Source organism: Epinephelus moara, chromosome 6, assembly GCF_006386435.1.
Source record: "Epinephelus moara isolate mb chromosome 6, YSFRI_EMoa_1.0, whole genome shotgun sequence".
NCBI lineage: Eukaryota > Metazoa > Chordata > Actinopteri > Perciformes > Serranidae > Epinephelus > Epinephelus moara.
Window position 1 is genome coordinate 38,696,899 of NC_065511.1, and position 17,219 is coordinate 38,714,117.

General features: G+C 40.1%; 1 protein-coding gene across 8 annotated transcripts in view; it reads right to left on the reverse strand.

Moving 5' to 3' along the window:
* etv1 (ETS variant transcription factor 1) overlaps positions 1-17,219 on the reverse strand; it is a 29,773-nt gene that overhangs the window by 8,409 nt on the left and 4,145 nt on the right. For 4 of the 8 annotated variants that reach the window (XM_050046915.1, XM_050046914.1, XM_050046913.1 and 1 more), the window contains 5 exons: positions 14,846-14,899; positions 7,811-7,906; positions 7,013-7,142; positions 5,799-5,987; positions 3,722-3,969 (listed from right to left, as the gene is read on the reverse strand). In XM_050046915.1, coding sequence (XP_049902872.1) covers positions 3,722-3,969; positions 5,799-5,987; positions 7,013-7,142; positions 7,811-7,906; positions 14,846-14,899 — 717 coding nt within the window. The remainder of the gene's footprint in view (positions 1-3,721; positions 3,970-5,798; positions 5,988-7,012; positions 7,143-7,810; positions 7,907-14,845; positions 14,900-17,219) is intronic. The other 4 variants (XM_050046917.1, XM_050046919.1, XM_050046916.1 and 1 more) reach the window with 1 other exon arrangement.

Consider the following 17,219-nt stretch of genomic DNA (forward strand, 5'->3'; position numbering starts at 1 on the left):
GTCTCCACTCACAGGAAGATTTACTACCGAATAAAAACACGGCGCTCGTGTGAAAACACAGGCTGACATGATGTAAGTTTTTTCATAATGTGTGGAGGTCAACATGAAGCTTTAACACACTTTTCAGATCAAAGACCTGAAGGTGACTTTGACACTGGATACTGTGTCACTGCAGCACGTTAGCTGTTGTGTTTGATTTAAAGTCCCTGAGAACTTATTTTCTCAATCAGGTTGGTAAGTGTTTAGATCTTGTATGAGCAGGATACTTTCTGCTGAAGTTAAAACAGTTTAGGTCAGGGATATGTAGCTTAATTTGCCTGAGGGCAACTTTTGCAAAATGCCAGAAAGCCAGGGGTCAGTTCATGAATCAGATAAAATGAATCAACATTAAACATCTGAAAGCTTTTTTCTTTATTTTTAAATTAACTGAATTATTAACTTATTACCTAAATTAACTGAAGGACTGACACCAGGCCTGTATAACAGATAAATCAAATTTCACAGCCTGTTGCAGCAGCCTCACACGGGTCAGGTGTACGCAGGGGTGTTTCTAGGATTTGAGGACCTCTGTTGGGGGCCCAGGGGACCCTCCCTGGCTCTTTTTTTTAATAAACAAGCTCTATTTAGATGCTTTCTTTTAAAAGCACTTTGGCACCTTATTTACATTCAAAGTACAAAAAATGTTAATTATTTCATTTCCATTGTGAATTACAAAATGCCCGGGGCCACCTGGCACCCTATGGCGGGCCACATTTGGCCTATGGGCTGTAAGCTGAGTTTCACTGGTTTTGGTTGTTTCCCATGAAATATTTCTACTTTCAATTTTTCTCTGAGCTCTTCTCACAGGTTTGAAGTGGGCGGGGCTCCACTCGAAAAAAAAAAGTGACATCACGTATTTTACATCAATCAAGATTTAGGAACATTTAAAGTCCCACTGAAATGAAAAATATATTTTCCCAGTTGTAACTGATCATTTATATGCCAAATATGCTAAAAAAACAAAACAATATAAGAGTGTTTTTAAATGAAAATCCCTGTCTCTTCTTTTTCTGGAAGAACAGTTTCAAATGTTTGATGACTCATCCTGCATTCCAGGGGCGTTCACAAAAGTTCTTCCAACCCAATATGACACTTTGAGCAACCAGCTAGCCTCACCAGTCATATGAAACTGCACTTTTCTGTTAGCTAACAGAGAAATATGGAGCGTGATAGGAAGTGATGTGAGTTTGGATATCTGTCAGGGTGTAAATCATAAGTTTCTAAATAATACCATATTTTATCAATTCTTTGGACGACGATACAATATTTGCTGATATCACAAAGTCTGCCAGGATACAATTTTGACTAGATTTAGCACAGGGGCCTGGGACCAATATGTGGCGATATATAAATATATACAATATATACAAATATTATGAACGAGGTTTTACAGATGTGCTATGGGAATTTCAAAATAAAGGCGTATCTGAAAGATGACGATAGGTATTGATGTTTTAACTCTGCATCGATGATATTAGATCACTTATCACCAAATCAGTGAATCGTTACACCCCTAGTGGGGTTGTTTTTACTTCCAGCACTATGTGGTGGAGGTCTAACTCATTCACCTCTCCCTCGTCTTCCTCCTGATCTAACGGTGAGGGAGGTGTGTGTGCAGCCAGTAGTCCGCTCAGCAGTGGACTCGCTACACTCTAAACTCTAACCCCGCCCACTATTTAGCGGTCCAATCAAATGTGAAGGATTTGATTTAAATCTCTCTTTTAACTGTACACCGCTCAAATACTCAATTTCACTGGGAAATACATCACAGTACAGACGGCAAAGACGCTGTAACTTCCGTCTGATTGGGACTTTTTTAACTAATATTCGTTGTTATAGAGAAAACTAATATAATATACTTGACGCTGCATTTTCAGGGTCTTTGAAATAAAAATATTGGTAGAGCTTTTCTAATATCGATGATTGTCTTATCAACTTTTGAAGTGCAAAGCTCTGACTCCTTTAACAAACTGTTTCTGTTTATTATTTCTTTTCTTCATCGACATCATGGATTTAACAAGAGAACAAACTTTCTCCTGGATTCTACTCTGCTGTACTGTTTTTGATCCAAAACATCATCTTCCTTGAAAGATTTCCCCCCTAAAACCACACATTTCATCATGTAATTATTTAAAAATTACTTTAACTTTTGCACAGACGCCTGTATTCACCAGTTCACTTCAAACTGCCTCCTCCATTTATACTGGGGATGTCAGAACCTCCCACAACACAGACATCACGGCCGTGGCTTGTGATAAAAAAACGGCCAAACAGGTTACAAAGTGAATGTTCAATAAACAGACTGAGGCCCTTCATTTGGGCCCATAAACATTTCTCTGAACTTCATCAAAGTAATGGGCTTGTAGAGGAAATTGCTGCTAATGAAATTACCAGCTCCCCTCCCATCCTTTCCAACAGGCCTGCTCCAGTCAACATGCTCCACTGTGACTGCTAATAAATTCACTCAGATGCTCCATCCTGGACGTACAGTACGGTACAGAAATGGACAAAACACTAAATACATATATATATAATCTCTACAGTGAACTCTAACATTCACATTTTGAGCTGCTGGTTGCTTATGATGACAGTTAAGAAAGAATTGAACTTTAATTCACTTTTGCACTCTGTAAGTCAGTGAAATGTACATTTAACATCCTGACTAGTGTTGAATCAAATTAGTGTTGTCAGAAAGTTATCATGTTTATCACTGAATAACTGTCTAAGCCATTATCAAGCAAAAATGTAATGAACAATTTGCTGGCTTGAGCACCTGAATGTGAGATATTCTCTGTTTCTTATTATAAATTTAATATATTTAGATTTTTGACTGCTGATTGGACAAAACAAACAAATTGGAGACATCACGTTGGACTGCAGGAAATTTTGTTGCCTGTTCTAACAAAATAATTGATAAAAAAAATTAAATAACATATGATTCAATAATAAACATGACTGTTAGTTCCAGCCCTGATATTGAGACATGCTCCTGCTAATGGGCTACGACATGGTAGCTACAGAGTTTGTGAAGCCACATGGTTGTGAAACACATCTATAGCAAAGTGAACTTTCCACTATAAAGTGACAAAAGCACCTACAACCAGTTTCTTGGTGACAGAAGCTGCAGAGCTGCTGCAGTCTAACGTAAACGAGACCTTAAAGAGGCCCAGAGTGTTTTTCTCATCGCCATGGGAGGAGGCTGCTTTTCTCCCTGACTGGTCACACAGACTCTGCTCCAGCTCGGCCTCTCCTGGGTCCTCTCTGTCCGCCTTGTGAATGAACCCGGCAGTCCGGCGTATGTTCATTCATGTCCTGATGTAGCCTCGGGCTCCGCAGAGGCCGTGGGCTGATGATTAGGTCCCTTTACTCTCTAACTAAAGGGAGCGGACAAGCGTGGGAGGGCGGATTTTGGATTGTGACCAGGCATAGCCCCCCACCCCACCCCCCTCTTCCTCTTTTCTATTAAAGCACCACAGGAAATGGCGACCGGCACAGACACCCGGCCCAACCAGATCCCCTGCCCTAATAATGGGCAAACTCAATAAACGCCACCCCCTCCTCTCATGTCTTCTCCCATTCCTGAGATGATAACGCTCCAGCAGAAAAATCAAGCTGCTCTCTCTTCATGGCTCCTTCACTTACCAAGTTCAAGCACTTTTAAAAAACAAATAAAAACTCTCACCTGAGTCGTAGGTGAAGTCCCGCGGCTCCTGTTTAATCATCATGGTGGCGGGGTACGTGTGGGGTAGCGGCGCGCCCATCATGGCCGGGTGTTCGAACAGGGGGTCGGCATACTCCTGCTTGAAGCCTTGAGGAGGGAAGGGGATGTTGGGCTCCGACATCTGCCTGTGGTAGATGGGCCGGCCGTCCCGAGCCATCGTCGGCGGGGAGGGGAACGAGTGGCACGGCTCTGAGAGCTGACGTCGAAATCTGAGCAGGAAGAGAAAACCAGTGGATTCATTATCAGCAAGACACAAAGAGCCATGAACTTCATTTTGTTTACAGACGAGAGTGATGACAAAGACGACCAAGTTAGAACAACTGACTTCAAGAAAACAATATGTAAAAGCTCGAAGACGATGAGAGGTGATTGAAAGCACGGCTGTAACTAATTTCCTTCATTAATCAATGAATCTTTTGGCCCATAAAACATCGCAGACTGCTCCCTGACATTTTCAAATTGCCTGTTATTTGTCCAAAACCCCAAAATATTCACTTTACTATCACATAAACAGAAAATTCCCACAATATAAAAGGCTGCAACTCCAGACTGTGTGACACTGTTTGCTTGAAAAAAGACTTATCATGTAGCGATTATCACAGTAGTTGCTGGTTATTTTTTGTCGATTGACTAATTGATTATGTCCCAGTTTTAAGCTCCAAAAAGCTTAATTAATTTTGTCGCATTCAGTGTTCCCAAAGGTCGGAAATGATCTTCCGCGCTCAAATGAGATTAGAAATGTAACAGATTGAGCAAAGTGAGCAAGAGGAGCAGGACTGAGGACCTAAAGTATATAAAATGAATGGCTAGATTTTAATTAGAAGTCTTGTAAATTGAAAATCTAAACAAAAAAGCAACAGTGGTGTCCAACCTGAGGGTCAGGACCTGCAGAGGTGTCACACAATATATCTGAAGGCTCATGCGATGATTAAAGCTGTGGTTGGTAACTTTTATAAAATCAACTTTTTGTCATATTTGCTGAAACTGTCACTGTATCCACACAGAAGTGCATGAGACAGATTATCATGCTCCTCTGCAGTAACAGAATCTTTATTCATATTTGATCAGTTCACAAGCAGTGATGGACATGATTTGACAACTGCGTTAGATGCTTCTCGGCTCGGATTGGTTGTTTTTGGTGAGCTGCGGTCAGTTAGAAGCAGTAGGAAGAGGAGGAACATGATTTCTTTCAAGATACTGTAAAACTTCAATTAGTAGCCCGGGCTATTATTTGTTTAGATCACTGAAATCAACAGGCCTATATTAGGGACAGGCCTTACCTGTTGCTCAGCAAAGATGGGAAAGACAAACAAATTCTTTAATTAAATCAGTATGGATATAAGCTGCACATAATATGTTAATTATGAATCATTAGTTTGATCTAGCTGCGACAGACAGCCCATCAGAGAGAGAGTGAGTTACGGCACTCAAGGTTTACGGCACCTGGCAAATATGTATAGCCACACCAGGCTAGTATAAGGGACTGGGCGCTCAACTGAAGTTTTACGGCATGTGTCTCATGTACTTCTGTAAGAATATAGTGACAGTCTTTTAGCAAATATGACAAAGAGTTATTTTCATTAAAAATAGCAACTGTATCTTTAACAAGGCAGGAAAAGCGGAAACTACTTCTAGTTTTCATGCTAGACCAAAATATACCTTTTTACTTTTTTGTTTTTATCCCTATCTAAATTATTTTCTTAAGAATTACTGATTTTTTTTTTACTCTTCAAACCTCTAAAATTATTCAACAGAAACAGGAAAACATGGATCTTTGGTTGATCTGGTAAAAGCTTTTAAATATTCTGTATAATATGAGTATTTGTCTTCCAGTATATTGAGATTTAGCCGTCAAATAACATTAGTTGCAGTCTGCAGGCTCCTCCCATTTAACATCAGATTATAACAAGATGTAGATCAGAGATTTAGTTACATCATTCTGCTGTAACTAAATCTCTGATCTACATCTTGTTATAATCTGATCTGAGCTCCAGATGTAAATATGATGTAAATATAAAAAGCTGCGGGGCGGCAGTACCTGTGGTCCATAGAGTAGGCGTTGTCAGGGAGCGGCTGTGAGGCCGGTATGTGGGCGTAGGTCCTGTCTGGTTTGGGCGTCGGGGCGGCCGTGGGTGAGGCATGATGAAGGGGGGACACAGGGGTGCTACAGGGGGGCGTTACTGGGCTGGAGGGCTTCATTCCTGCGGGCTGCTTCTGCTCATAGGCACTGTGGCAAACGCAAAACGACAAGAGTCAAATACGCTCCTGGTACTGCCTGTGGTTTGATTCTCTCTGGAGACGTGAGCTTTTGATGATGGAGCATTTTTGAATCACATTCATCGTATACTTTGTGTTGTATCTTATATGTGCTGGAATAAGGCTTTATCCACATGGTTGTGTGTCAGATTCTACCAACGAAAAGAGATACAGTAGTGCTCGAGAAATGAAATGAAAAAAGGGGTGATTTTAAATTATAGTGGCTCTTTTGTTGTTATTTCATTTCATATGACTTTACTTCACAGTACTTCAGAGCGCCATGCAGAGAATGTCTCTGAGTTCACAAACTGCCAAACAAAACACTGATTGAGACTTATTTCTATAAAGTTAAATCAAACTAGATTGTTGCTTTTTCTGATGTTACATTTGAACATTTTTGAAGGGAGTTTGGTAAAAAAGAATTCCTACATTCTCTGTGTTATTATAAAACTCTTGTTTGCCACAATTTCGTTCTTCCACTGTGTCATTTATTAAATCAAATATGTGCTCAGACTCATGCTGACTTGTTTCAATGGATATATTAAGGAACGTCACACTGCCTCTTGGCGTACACTGTGGAGATTTTGATGCAAAGCAAACGCTGCCAAATGTTGGACTTTGCATTTTTTTTGTCACCAGGTGAGCATAAGTGATGAATCACACATATGATTCATCACTTATGAAAGAGTTTGTCGCTGTATGCAAGGTCAATGTACGAGCATGCGAATATACTGAATGTCATGGATTAAAAATCATAAAACACTTAAAATGATTTCACTTGTCTAACGGGGCTTTGGTTACACACGGACGTAAAATAAGAGTTTTTCTGAAATGTAATTTTCAGATAAATAAAATAATGTTATGTCGAGCTGAACAATAAAAAATGAATACAACTGCAATTTTTTTTGTGGTCAGTTTAAAACCGTCACAGATTCGTCCTTTAGAGGAATATTCAAAGTCTTTTGGAGGTATATGTCGGTGTCATGCGGTGCCCACCTGACGTTGTACGGGCACTTCTCTCCATACTGGAGTTTGAAGGGCCGCTCCTGACTACAGTTGGAGCTCAGCTCTGAACACGGGCTGTGCAGCTCCCTCTTGATCTTCAGCTGCAGTCCGTGGAAAGCCACTACACCCCGAGAGAGAAGGAGAGAAGAGAAAAACTAATTTAGATACTGAATGACGATGAACAACCTCCCTATCTAAGTAAGTCAGGTATCAGGGAATGTGGGGTTTGAGAGCAGCTGCAAATTATTTTTTTGATAGTGCTCAGCGTTTTTGCATAGATTTACAGCAGAGTGTTATTTCTGGCAGAATGAATAAGCCCTTAAAATAGCATTTATACTATCACTGGACTGAAATTCACCTCTATCGTCAGTTACAACAGCTCCTACAAATACTTCACATGAACAAAAACAATCTGATTAACACATTTTGAAAGGAAAATACTGCTGTTTTTAATCACTTCCTTTATGTACCTGTCGTGGATGATGTGACTGGCCATTAGTGCTGTCAAAATTACCGATTTATCAATAGGTATTGATTCTGAAAATTAAAAATGGTTTCATCCGCTGATAAGAAAACCATCACAAGACACTGGCTGCTTTGTCTTTCACAATGTAAAATAGTTAAAGGAAACTTTGTAGGTACACACTGTCTGAAAAAGGATAATAAGGAAAGAAGGTCTTAAGTCATGCTGTATACGTACATATATATATTGTATTCTTTTTTTTTGGTAATTGGTTGTCTGCTTGCAATTAACCCTTTAATAATAATTTTCAAAAATGGTTTCAATACCCTCTTTCCACAGGATCAATACACCGGCACCAGCTGTGTTTTCTTGCTCTCTCTTATTGTTAATGTTTACTGCAGTCATCATGCTGATCTTTGCCACTACCAAAGAAGAGACAAGTTGTCATGTTATAGAAAAAAATAATAATTAATTACAGGGTACCCACACATTTTCATGGACAAAATTTCAAAACTTTTCCATGACTTTCAAGGGCTTATTATAATTTTATTTTTGTTCTTGCTCTACTTGCAGGGTGTATTTTTTTTTTTAACATTTCAGATTCAAACTCTATTCAAACATAATTTCAGCCAACCGGCATACGTAAAGAGGGAGAGGAAAGATGGGGAGAGAATGGGGAAACGTACGAGATGGTAAACAAAATGTCACACATTGATGCATATTAGAACAACGTTATGTCAGCAGCTACAGAAAATAAATTTGCTCTAATGTTAAATTATGTGGAAGAGTTATCCATGAAAGATTACTATAACAATTTCACTCCACACAACAAATTCCATGACTTTTCCAAAAATTTCAATGATTTTTACTAATTCAGTGACTTTTCCAGGCCTGGAAATGATGACTTTTCCAGGTTTCAGGCCTGTTATTGTATGCCCTCAATGTCATTTTTTCCCAGTGGTATTGAAAAATGGTTTTAAATATTGATATTTTTAAAGGTGTTGAATCAAAAGTAAAAATTCCAGTATCCTGACAACACGACTGGTATTTATATATTATTAAAAAACAAACAAAGCTGTCCAGCCCTTGCTTTTCGTAGTCAAGTACGGACCACGTCAAACAGCCACGCTGCTGCACAGATACTGATATGTGTAACTGTATGAATTATTACCAGGCCGTCACTGATTAAGAGAATTCATGATGGATAAGTTGAAGTTAAAAGACTTCTCCAAGCATCCGTCCGCCAACAGATTTGACATCTCTGTGACATCACTTACACAAACAGCTCACTTCAAATCTCATTTCGTCGGCCTTTTTCCTGACAGGGACTCTGTTAGTGAAATATGACAATCATAAATCTGGGTGTGCAGCACGCTCCTATAAATGCTTTATCTGCTTTCAGCTGGCTGTCAATACGTTCCAGACGACGACAACAGTGCTCATTGATCTGAAGGGGTGGGTGAGGGGGGGTGGGGTGCGGGGGCTCTCTACCTATGGCCCCACAGTGAGCCTGGTGCATCTGAGAGGCTGTTAAGTGCCTGATCAGTCCTGATTAACATGCCATCATCTCAAGTCATGATCAACGCTAATCCAATTGGCTGCGCCTCTGACGAAAACCCAGTCAGTCAGAATGAAGTCAGGCTCGGGTTGCCTCGCAGATCGCCGTCTCACCGCGACTGCACACAAAGCGGTGGTGAGGCCGTCCCCACAGCATCCCACAGCATTGAGGGGAATGATTTTTGACTGACGTTCCAGGCTGAGAGACGGCCTTTTTCCTGAGTTAAAAACATGAAATCATGAACGGAGAAAGGAAATCCATCAACTCCTGGTTCAACTAGAGTACAAACATTTAGACACTTGATGACCCAAAAGACTCAAATCTGTGGTTTGGGAGTATTTTTCTTTTAAATACACCCACAGTCTGGAGGGTTTTTGCGGCTGCAAGGGGCTGAGAGAGGAGGATGTTTTGGGGAGTTTTCTCACGGCTGACTGACAGCTGCCGTACGAGCAGGGGTCGATCTGCCAACACCCCATCTGACGCACAGCCGAGCCCCTGGGGGACGGGCCACACGGGCCCGGCATGACAAAGCTCAGGGGTTGTTCGCAGCCCTCGCTGGGGGCCTGACCTTTCCGGGTCATCGATCGAAGGTCAAAGAGACACTTCCTGAGGGGAGACCTTTGACGACGCTGACATGGCTGAGCCTCGTTAAAGGCTTACAGAGTCAAAACAGTGCCTCAGTTTTGAATGTCGAGATCATAATCAGCGTCTCTTTAATTACCAACTACAATAAACATACATTTATTTTGTTTTCTTGGGCTCAGAACGTGCCCCTGACTTCTGGTGTGCAGCTCACCTCATCCTAAACTGCCTTTTTTTTCTTCAATTAACACTGAATCAACATGAGTTTATTTAACAGAAATACGTCTATAAAAATGCTGTGTTTAACTGTATGCGTCATACCAGCTATTAACAACAGCCATACGTGTGCAGCAGCACAGGGCCTTAAATTAGAAATGGAAATGTCACAATAGATTTCGTCAGTGGGGTGCCAAGGTACACAAATCAATAGCAAGGGCATTGCCTCTGACTAAAACAGAGACTTCCTTTTTAGTCCAGAATGTCATGCCCATCACCGCTTGATTGCTCTCATTATCTACATATTGATTAACTGAGATGGTAGGGTGTTTAAAAGTAGCAGCAGTTAGAACAATTACTGGGTCTATTTTGAATGCAAATGTTTTTGTTTTTTTCTGTGTCATTAACTCCAATATTCTGCAATTTTCTTTGGTATTTGGTGCACAGAGTCAATAAAAATCTTTGCTTTTAACAGAATAAACAATAAGGTCACGTTAAAAGGACAATTCGTCCTTCGTTTCAGCTCTGTTATACACGTAAGGAAATTATTCAGGGTCAAAATGAATTTTCCTACTCAACTTTTGTTCTAATAATTCCATATTAATTGCCATTTTTCTGGCAATCCTTTTGGTACATTATCAAAGAACTGTTGGCCGCAAACGTTGTGTATTCTCAGGTACAAATGGTGTGTTTTGGCAGAACCGGAGCCTACGTTTGGCAGATATTTCTCCAGTCCATTCATAAAAAAATACAGGTCTTTTGGCAACAGCGAAAAACCTTCCATTCCATTTTCACCTACTGTAGGTGCTCGCCTTTGCTGTTAAATGATGGAGGCTCAGATCGGCTGGTAACGTGTGGCCTCATTTTACACCTCCTCTACTCCTTCGTTCCCTGCTAAGTTATGCTAATGGTAAGCATCTGTGTTGGAGTTTGGAGACAAAGAAAATTCTCCTTCTCCTCCTTCAGCCCGAGGACACTTTCGCTTCGAGGCCGCTCACATGCTGCTTCTGTGCTGCATGGATGGAGAGTGCGAAGTCGACATTGAGAGAAACTGTCATGGCTTCTCGAGAGGTGATAAATCTAAGGCCATGGAAATATAAAATTACACACAGTGAAAGGAATTTCAAAGCTGTCTTTCTGACACAATCTTTGAAGCTACAGTCGCCTCGACAGATTCTTTTCTTTCATTATTTTTGTTTCACCATTTTCTCATTCTAGCTGTGAACTAAACAGATTACCAGAACATATAAAAATACTGTCGCTTACTATTGCTGTTAAGTTCACTGAAGCAATCATGAGCTAAAACTACCAGTGTAAAAATATAACTACATGAAAAATAAAAAGTAGTTAATCCAAAATAGAGCATGAGTACAGTTAGAAAACAATAAAGAATTAGGGCGAACATTTAGGACTGTTCTAAAACATACTGTATATTTTAATGGCTTTATTTTCCTTAAAATAAGATTCAATAATTCATTAAACTCCTGTCAGAATATGTTGATATGAAAAAAATACATATACTTTTGCCACGTTAGTTGTTTCTTTTGCTAATGCTACCATGTAGCTAGCACAAATAGCAAGGAACGTTAGCTAGTTGAAAATAAAAATACAATAAAAACACAACCGGACAAATTATTTTTTGGACTAGTGCTAATTATGCTACTCTCAAAGACATGTTTCAGCATTTTAAGTTAACACTATTACACTTATAAAAGAAATTCAACTGTTGCCACACTCTCAGCTGGCTACAACCGTCTTTAGATTTTAAATTTGGTTGAATTTAGGTTGTGATGTTTGGTGACCAAAATTTAAAGTCAACGTCTAATGTCAGCATTAACTGATGTTGAATACTGACGACAGATTATGTTAACATTTTGTTAGTTTTAAGTTGTGCTGTTAAGTAACAAAAATCCAACATCTTCCAAACGTCTCATGCCAGCGTCATCTTGACCTAGAATATTGAAAACGCAAAACGTCTATACAACTTGAAATTCTATTGTCATTAGACATTTAAAATATCTTCAACCTCATTTTCATTCTAACCAAAATTTAACATCTGCCCGATGTAACAGTGCAATGTCTTTCTGGTGTCATTTTAACGTCCGTTGCCAGCAGGGCTTGTTGTTTCTTTTGCTAATTCTATCAAGTGGCTAGCACAGACAGCCTCCTAGCTAGCAATTAGGCTAAAGACGCAACTGGACAAATTTTGGCCAATGCTAACTCTGCTATGCATGTTTCAGCATTTACAGATAACACTAAAGAAATACTATTGTTGCTACACTAATTGTTTTTGCTAATACTACTAACTAGTTAGCACAAATAGCAAACTAGCTAGCAACACAACAGGAAAAAATACATTTTGGCTAATGCTAGCTATGCCTCCATCAAAGACGTGCTCCAGCTTTTACAATTGAAGCTAGGTAACTTTATATTTGGTTTAAACAAACTTTGATACAGGTAAGATTTACAACTGATGCTAATGCTGTATGAAAAGTAATACAATTAATTAAACTGCAATGGAGTTTTTTTTATTTTATATCTCAGTGCAACACCAATTGTTTTCAAGTAAAGGGCTACAGAAATATTTTACAGGACAAGGCTGCTGTTATTTTGTATTTCTTAATTGCCAACAAATCCCATGAAAAGATAAAAACTTACAGTAATTCGCCCCCCATGCGCACTCATTTAAAGATGTACCACAAATTTTTAAAAACAGGTCACAAACATGTCGTTCAAATTTTAAATACCAGTACACAATTTCCTGAAACAGCTCAGCACTTTAGGTTTTAGGAAACATGACTCAAGGAGGAGTAAACAATGCATTTGTTGGGAACTCTTTAACAGTTTGACGACAACAGTGGAGCTCTGTAGCACAGAGGAAAAAGATGTTCGTCTTTTGATACGCTGATTAGTTTGGGTCTTTTTGTAGGATTTGTTGACAATAAGGAGAATACAGTATATTGCTAGGACTGTTCTTAATGTACACATTGAAGCTGCTTTGTTGCAGTATTGAGATTTACTACATGTAATTACTTCCACTCTTACTCACTGTCCTTCTCTTCTCAGTCTCACAACTTCTAGCTACATCTTTTTCCATCTCTGTCTCTCGACCCCACCGTCCGCCCCTCCATCTCTCGGCTCGGTGAAACCCATATGGGAGAGCTGCCGGCTGGGATGCCTGCTCGAGCGCCCAACCACGGTGCCCTCACCCTCCCGCCATCTGTTAGTGCCTCTCCAGTCTGCTGCAGGTTTGCCAACAGGACAATTCAGATGGTCAGCAGTCTCCTGCCACCGTGGCCACCCACCCTGGCTACCTCTGAAGGACAACGGGACAGTCTCGGTGACCTCTGGTTCTCTATTGTACACCAACACCGCTCCTCCATCTTGGATTTTAGGGCAAGGTAATTCACACCCATGGGTCAGGTTTTATATTTATTGCTGTGGCGTTCTGAACAATACAAAGTCAAGCAAGATGAATGAAAAGGATGTCAGAGGGCAAAATATTCAAGGACACGGGAGGATTCGTCACAACTATGGTTTACTTATTCTAAGCTCCTCTTTGTTCAGAATGAGGAGCAAAAATAGGTCTAAATAATAAATTCATGAAGAAAATTTGCAAAAAAAAAGTTGCAAAATCCGGGTATGACATTTAAAGGCATGCATTAAGTTTGTAACATTAAAGCAAGACTTGTAAGAAGTGTTTAAAAGGATGATGAAAGTGTTCTCATCAACCTGAGAATTGATGATAAAAAGACAGAGAGAAAACACAGACCCCCCTCTGGTTTTTAATCTAGGCAACCAACAGGAACCTGCTGGAGGATCTCAGGCTGTGATCTGGCTCACAAGGGGTTAAAAGGTCCGAGATCTAGCTTTATGTTTTCTAAAATCGTACAATCTAAGACTAGGAGATTTCCAATGACAATATCAAATGTGACCTTTTCTCTTTGTTCTAGTTTCACACTTTTGTATTCTGTCGAACTTTACTTCCAGGTTAAAGGGCATAGAGGACATAGGGAAGACTTGTTTTGTGTCTTTTCTCACAGTTTCATGGGCGTTTTGGCTCATCTGAAAGACATGTGCTCGCTCCGGGTCCCACTGAGCTCCACTCACTCCATTTCTGTCCCCACCTTGGCACTACTTCCCCCAGAAGTGGACCGTGCCAAGTCACCAGTCACCGTGTGCAGCCACCGTGCACGACCAGGTGAAGTACGACTAACTACCTCGTCCTTATTAATGCGAGTGTAAGATCAGCTCAGGTCCAGCGATGGAATTTTTTTTTTATCAAACTCTTGGAGAGTATTCTTAGAAATTGTTTTTCTTGCAGGGAAAAAATAGAGAAAGCAGGAAATAAAATCATGCTTACTTTCAAGCTGTATACCAGAAGGCCAACAAGCCTTCAACTGGGAAGGATAAATGTAGTATTAACTAATATTAAACTGCCAGATTTAGAAAATCTAACCACACTGGATGGTTTGCACAAAAAGCTCTTCGAGGAGAGGTTACCTAGGAGCAATTTTTAAAAGATTTTATTATAAAAAGCCATCAATTGACAGCAGTTTGGCCTACCTGGAGTTAAAAATATCACTTCAACCCCCTGAAAAAAATCTGCCACAATATTCTGATGTTTATGCAAATAAATCACAGTGCAATAATATCTCAGTGGTGGTGAGAGGTACATGAGCAACAGAGGGAAGGGAGAGACAGATATAGAGCTAGAGAGAGACAGAGGGAGAAGGATACCCCCCCCCCCACCTCCCTCCACCCATGCACCTGTCTGCAGACCCGCAAGACTGCTGCAGCTCTCCAGAGAGCACTTGTGCGAGCAAAGGTGAGGGTACCGAGAGACACGGAAAAACACACACCGCCACATGCACTCTCCCCGAGTACAAACACACCAGTCGAGACGAGTGGAAAGATAAAAAAAAACACCACAGATGTTCACACACATAAACACGAGCGTGCACACAGACACAGAGAGAGAAAAGAGACGTGGCCTCTTACTCACAGTTTTCAGTCTGGAAGTCTGGAACGAACTGCTCGTCATTGTCGGGAACTTGAGCTAAAGACACAAGCAAGAGAAGAAGAAAGGGAATGATTGTTTCTGATGTTGATGGACAACGCAGCATTGATCACAGCTCTCTGCAGCCCAGTACCCTCCTCTGGCAAACAGTCTCCTGGGATATTAGGTTGGCTTATCCCAGCATTGTTTGCCTCTGCTGTCGGTTCAAGAACACAGCTGCGAAAAATATGTTTTACAGGAAATCAGGGCAAGGAGTACTTTGTTTTTCCTTGGTTCCCATGTTAAAAAAAAAGTGCCGTAATCTTGTATATGCTGTCATAACTAAAAAAAAAAAACATAACTAAACCCTAGAAGTCTTTGTATTTTTTACTTTAGAAACATCAAAATTTAGATTATTTTTTAACAAATCATCTCCTTAAAAAATAATCAAATTAGATTTTACATAACAAAACAATCTCACAACAAAGTCCGTTTACTTGACATTTTAGAGCTTTCAATCGTCTTACACAATCTTCCTCAGCAGATGAAGACTTCACGGTTGTAGTTGTTCAGATTTCAATTTTTGTGACTTAAAATTTAATTAAACCAAATCTCAGTGTAATTTTCCTTTTAGTGCAACAGTCTTGTCTCAACATACAAACACTCATATCTAAAACATTTCAGGTTGATTTGTATTATTATTATTTTTTCACTTGTTTTAATAAAATCAGAGTTCTGTGGCTTAATAATAGAAAATAAAAGACTTGTGAACAGCCAGGAAATGCACCATAATTACAGATCTGGCTACATCCATGTACAAAATAACCTTGAAATGTTATGAGCAATATGTTTTTCCTGATTTACGAAAGAAGTTGTAGAATGTAATTTTTCCAACAAACGCCAGCCTGCGAGGGATTTAATATTTTGCTTTAGGTGGCCGTCTACTTCCTAATTCCACTTCCTGAGGTCGCTTTGTCCATTGACTGCTCCGCAGCCTCGGCTCTCACTCCTTGCCAGCAGCCAAACACCCATTGTTAACAGTATCTAATTGGCTTCTTCCCTACTGGTGAATCCACCTGTACCTACCGAGTTAGGTCTGTTCCAAACCTTCCAATGCCTCACCTGCACTTCAAACGCCCCTGCACTCGGCCTAATGCTAAAATAATGAAGCCTGCACCGCTCCGGCTCCAATTAGACATGTACATATTTATATCACACATATTTACACTCGGTGACAGTTCTCCATGTCCCTCAAGTTCGTCTCTCTCTGGCGAAAGGCAAAAGGAGATTTAAATGTGTCATTAGCACGTCTATTTATACACACAATGAGGTGGATCCTCATTATCACAGGATCAGTTACATGCCTCAACATGTCGAGAGATCTTGGAAAAAAAATCACTGATGTTCCTTTTTTGTCACTCTTGATGTGATCAGGGATGTTTTTTTCTCACCAGAGGTGTGAATTGAGGAGAGTAAACAATCAACAGATCAAGAGGAGAAATTGCTCCATATTTTCCAACAATGTCAAGCGGGTGCAGAGAGCAGCAAACAAAGACTTGTAATGATTTCACTCCAGATTCTGCTGTGGTTAAAGCCATCAACTCTCTATTGTATGCAACTGCTTTCACCGCAATTTGTATTTCAGCCTGGTTTAATTACGTCTGATCTGGAAACAAGTTTGCTGTATTACTCCACTTTGTTGCCTGCTTTCTTAAAGGGCCACGACAAGATAATTTGAATTATCTATTAGCTGAAAACAAATACGAAGGGAAGTCCTTACATGTTAAGGCATACTCAAATCTTCTAAAGCCTCAAAGCTTTGACTCTCTAATCATATTTTTTTTCTCTTTTGTCTTCAGTAGTCAAAACCACAACATACACGTCTGCAAAACCGACACAAGAATGAAAAATACGCAAATGAAGATGGAACTCAGAGAGAGCTCTCGTCTCACGATTACAACTCAAACAAACTTGCAGAAACTTCACAAAACCTAACTTGGAAAAGGGACAAAGAGACGAGAGAAACAAAAAAAAAAAAAGAAAAAAAAAAGAAGAAGGCAGCAGTGTTTCTGTGTCCAAAAAGGAAGTACAGGATGGATGAGTCACCGGCCTCAGTCTGTGAATGAGCCAGCTGATCTCTGCAACAAACTCCTGGGGAGAACGGCAGAGCTGGAAATCTGCCGCCATTCACAAAAAAACAAAAAGAAAAAAAGAGAGAAAGGAAGGACAGAAGGGAAAAAAGGAGTAAGGATGAAAAAGGAGAAGTTGTAAACACGAGGCCTGAGCAGGAGACACAATCAGAGGCGTTTCCTAAACCCTGCGACAGCTCTGCAAACGAGGTGGAGTTTTAAACAAATTTCACATTTTGCCTGCGCTGATT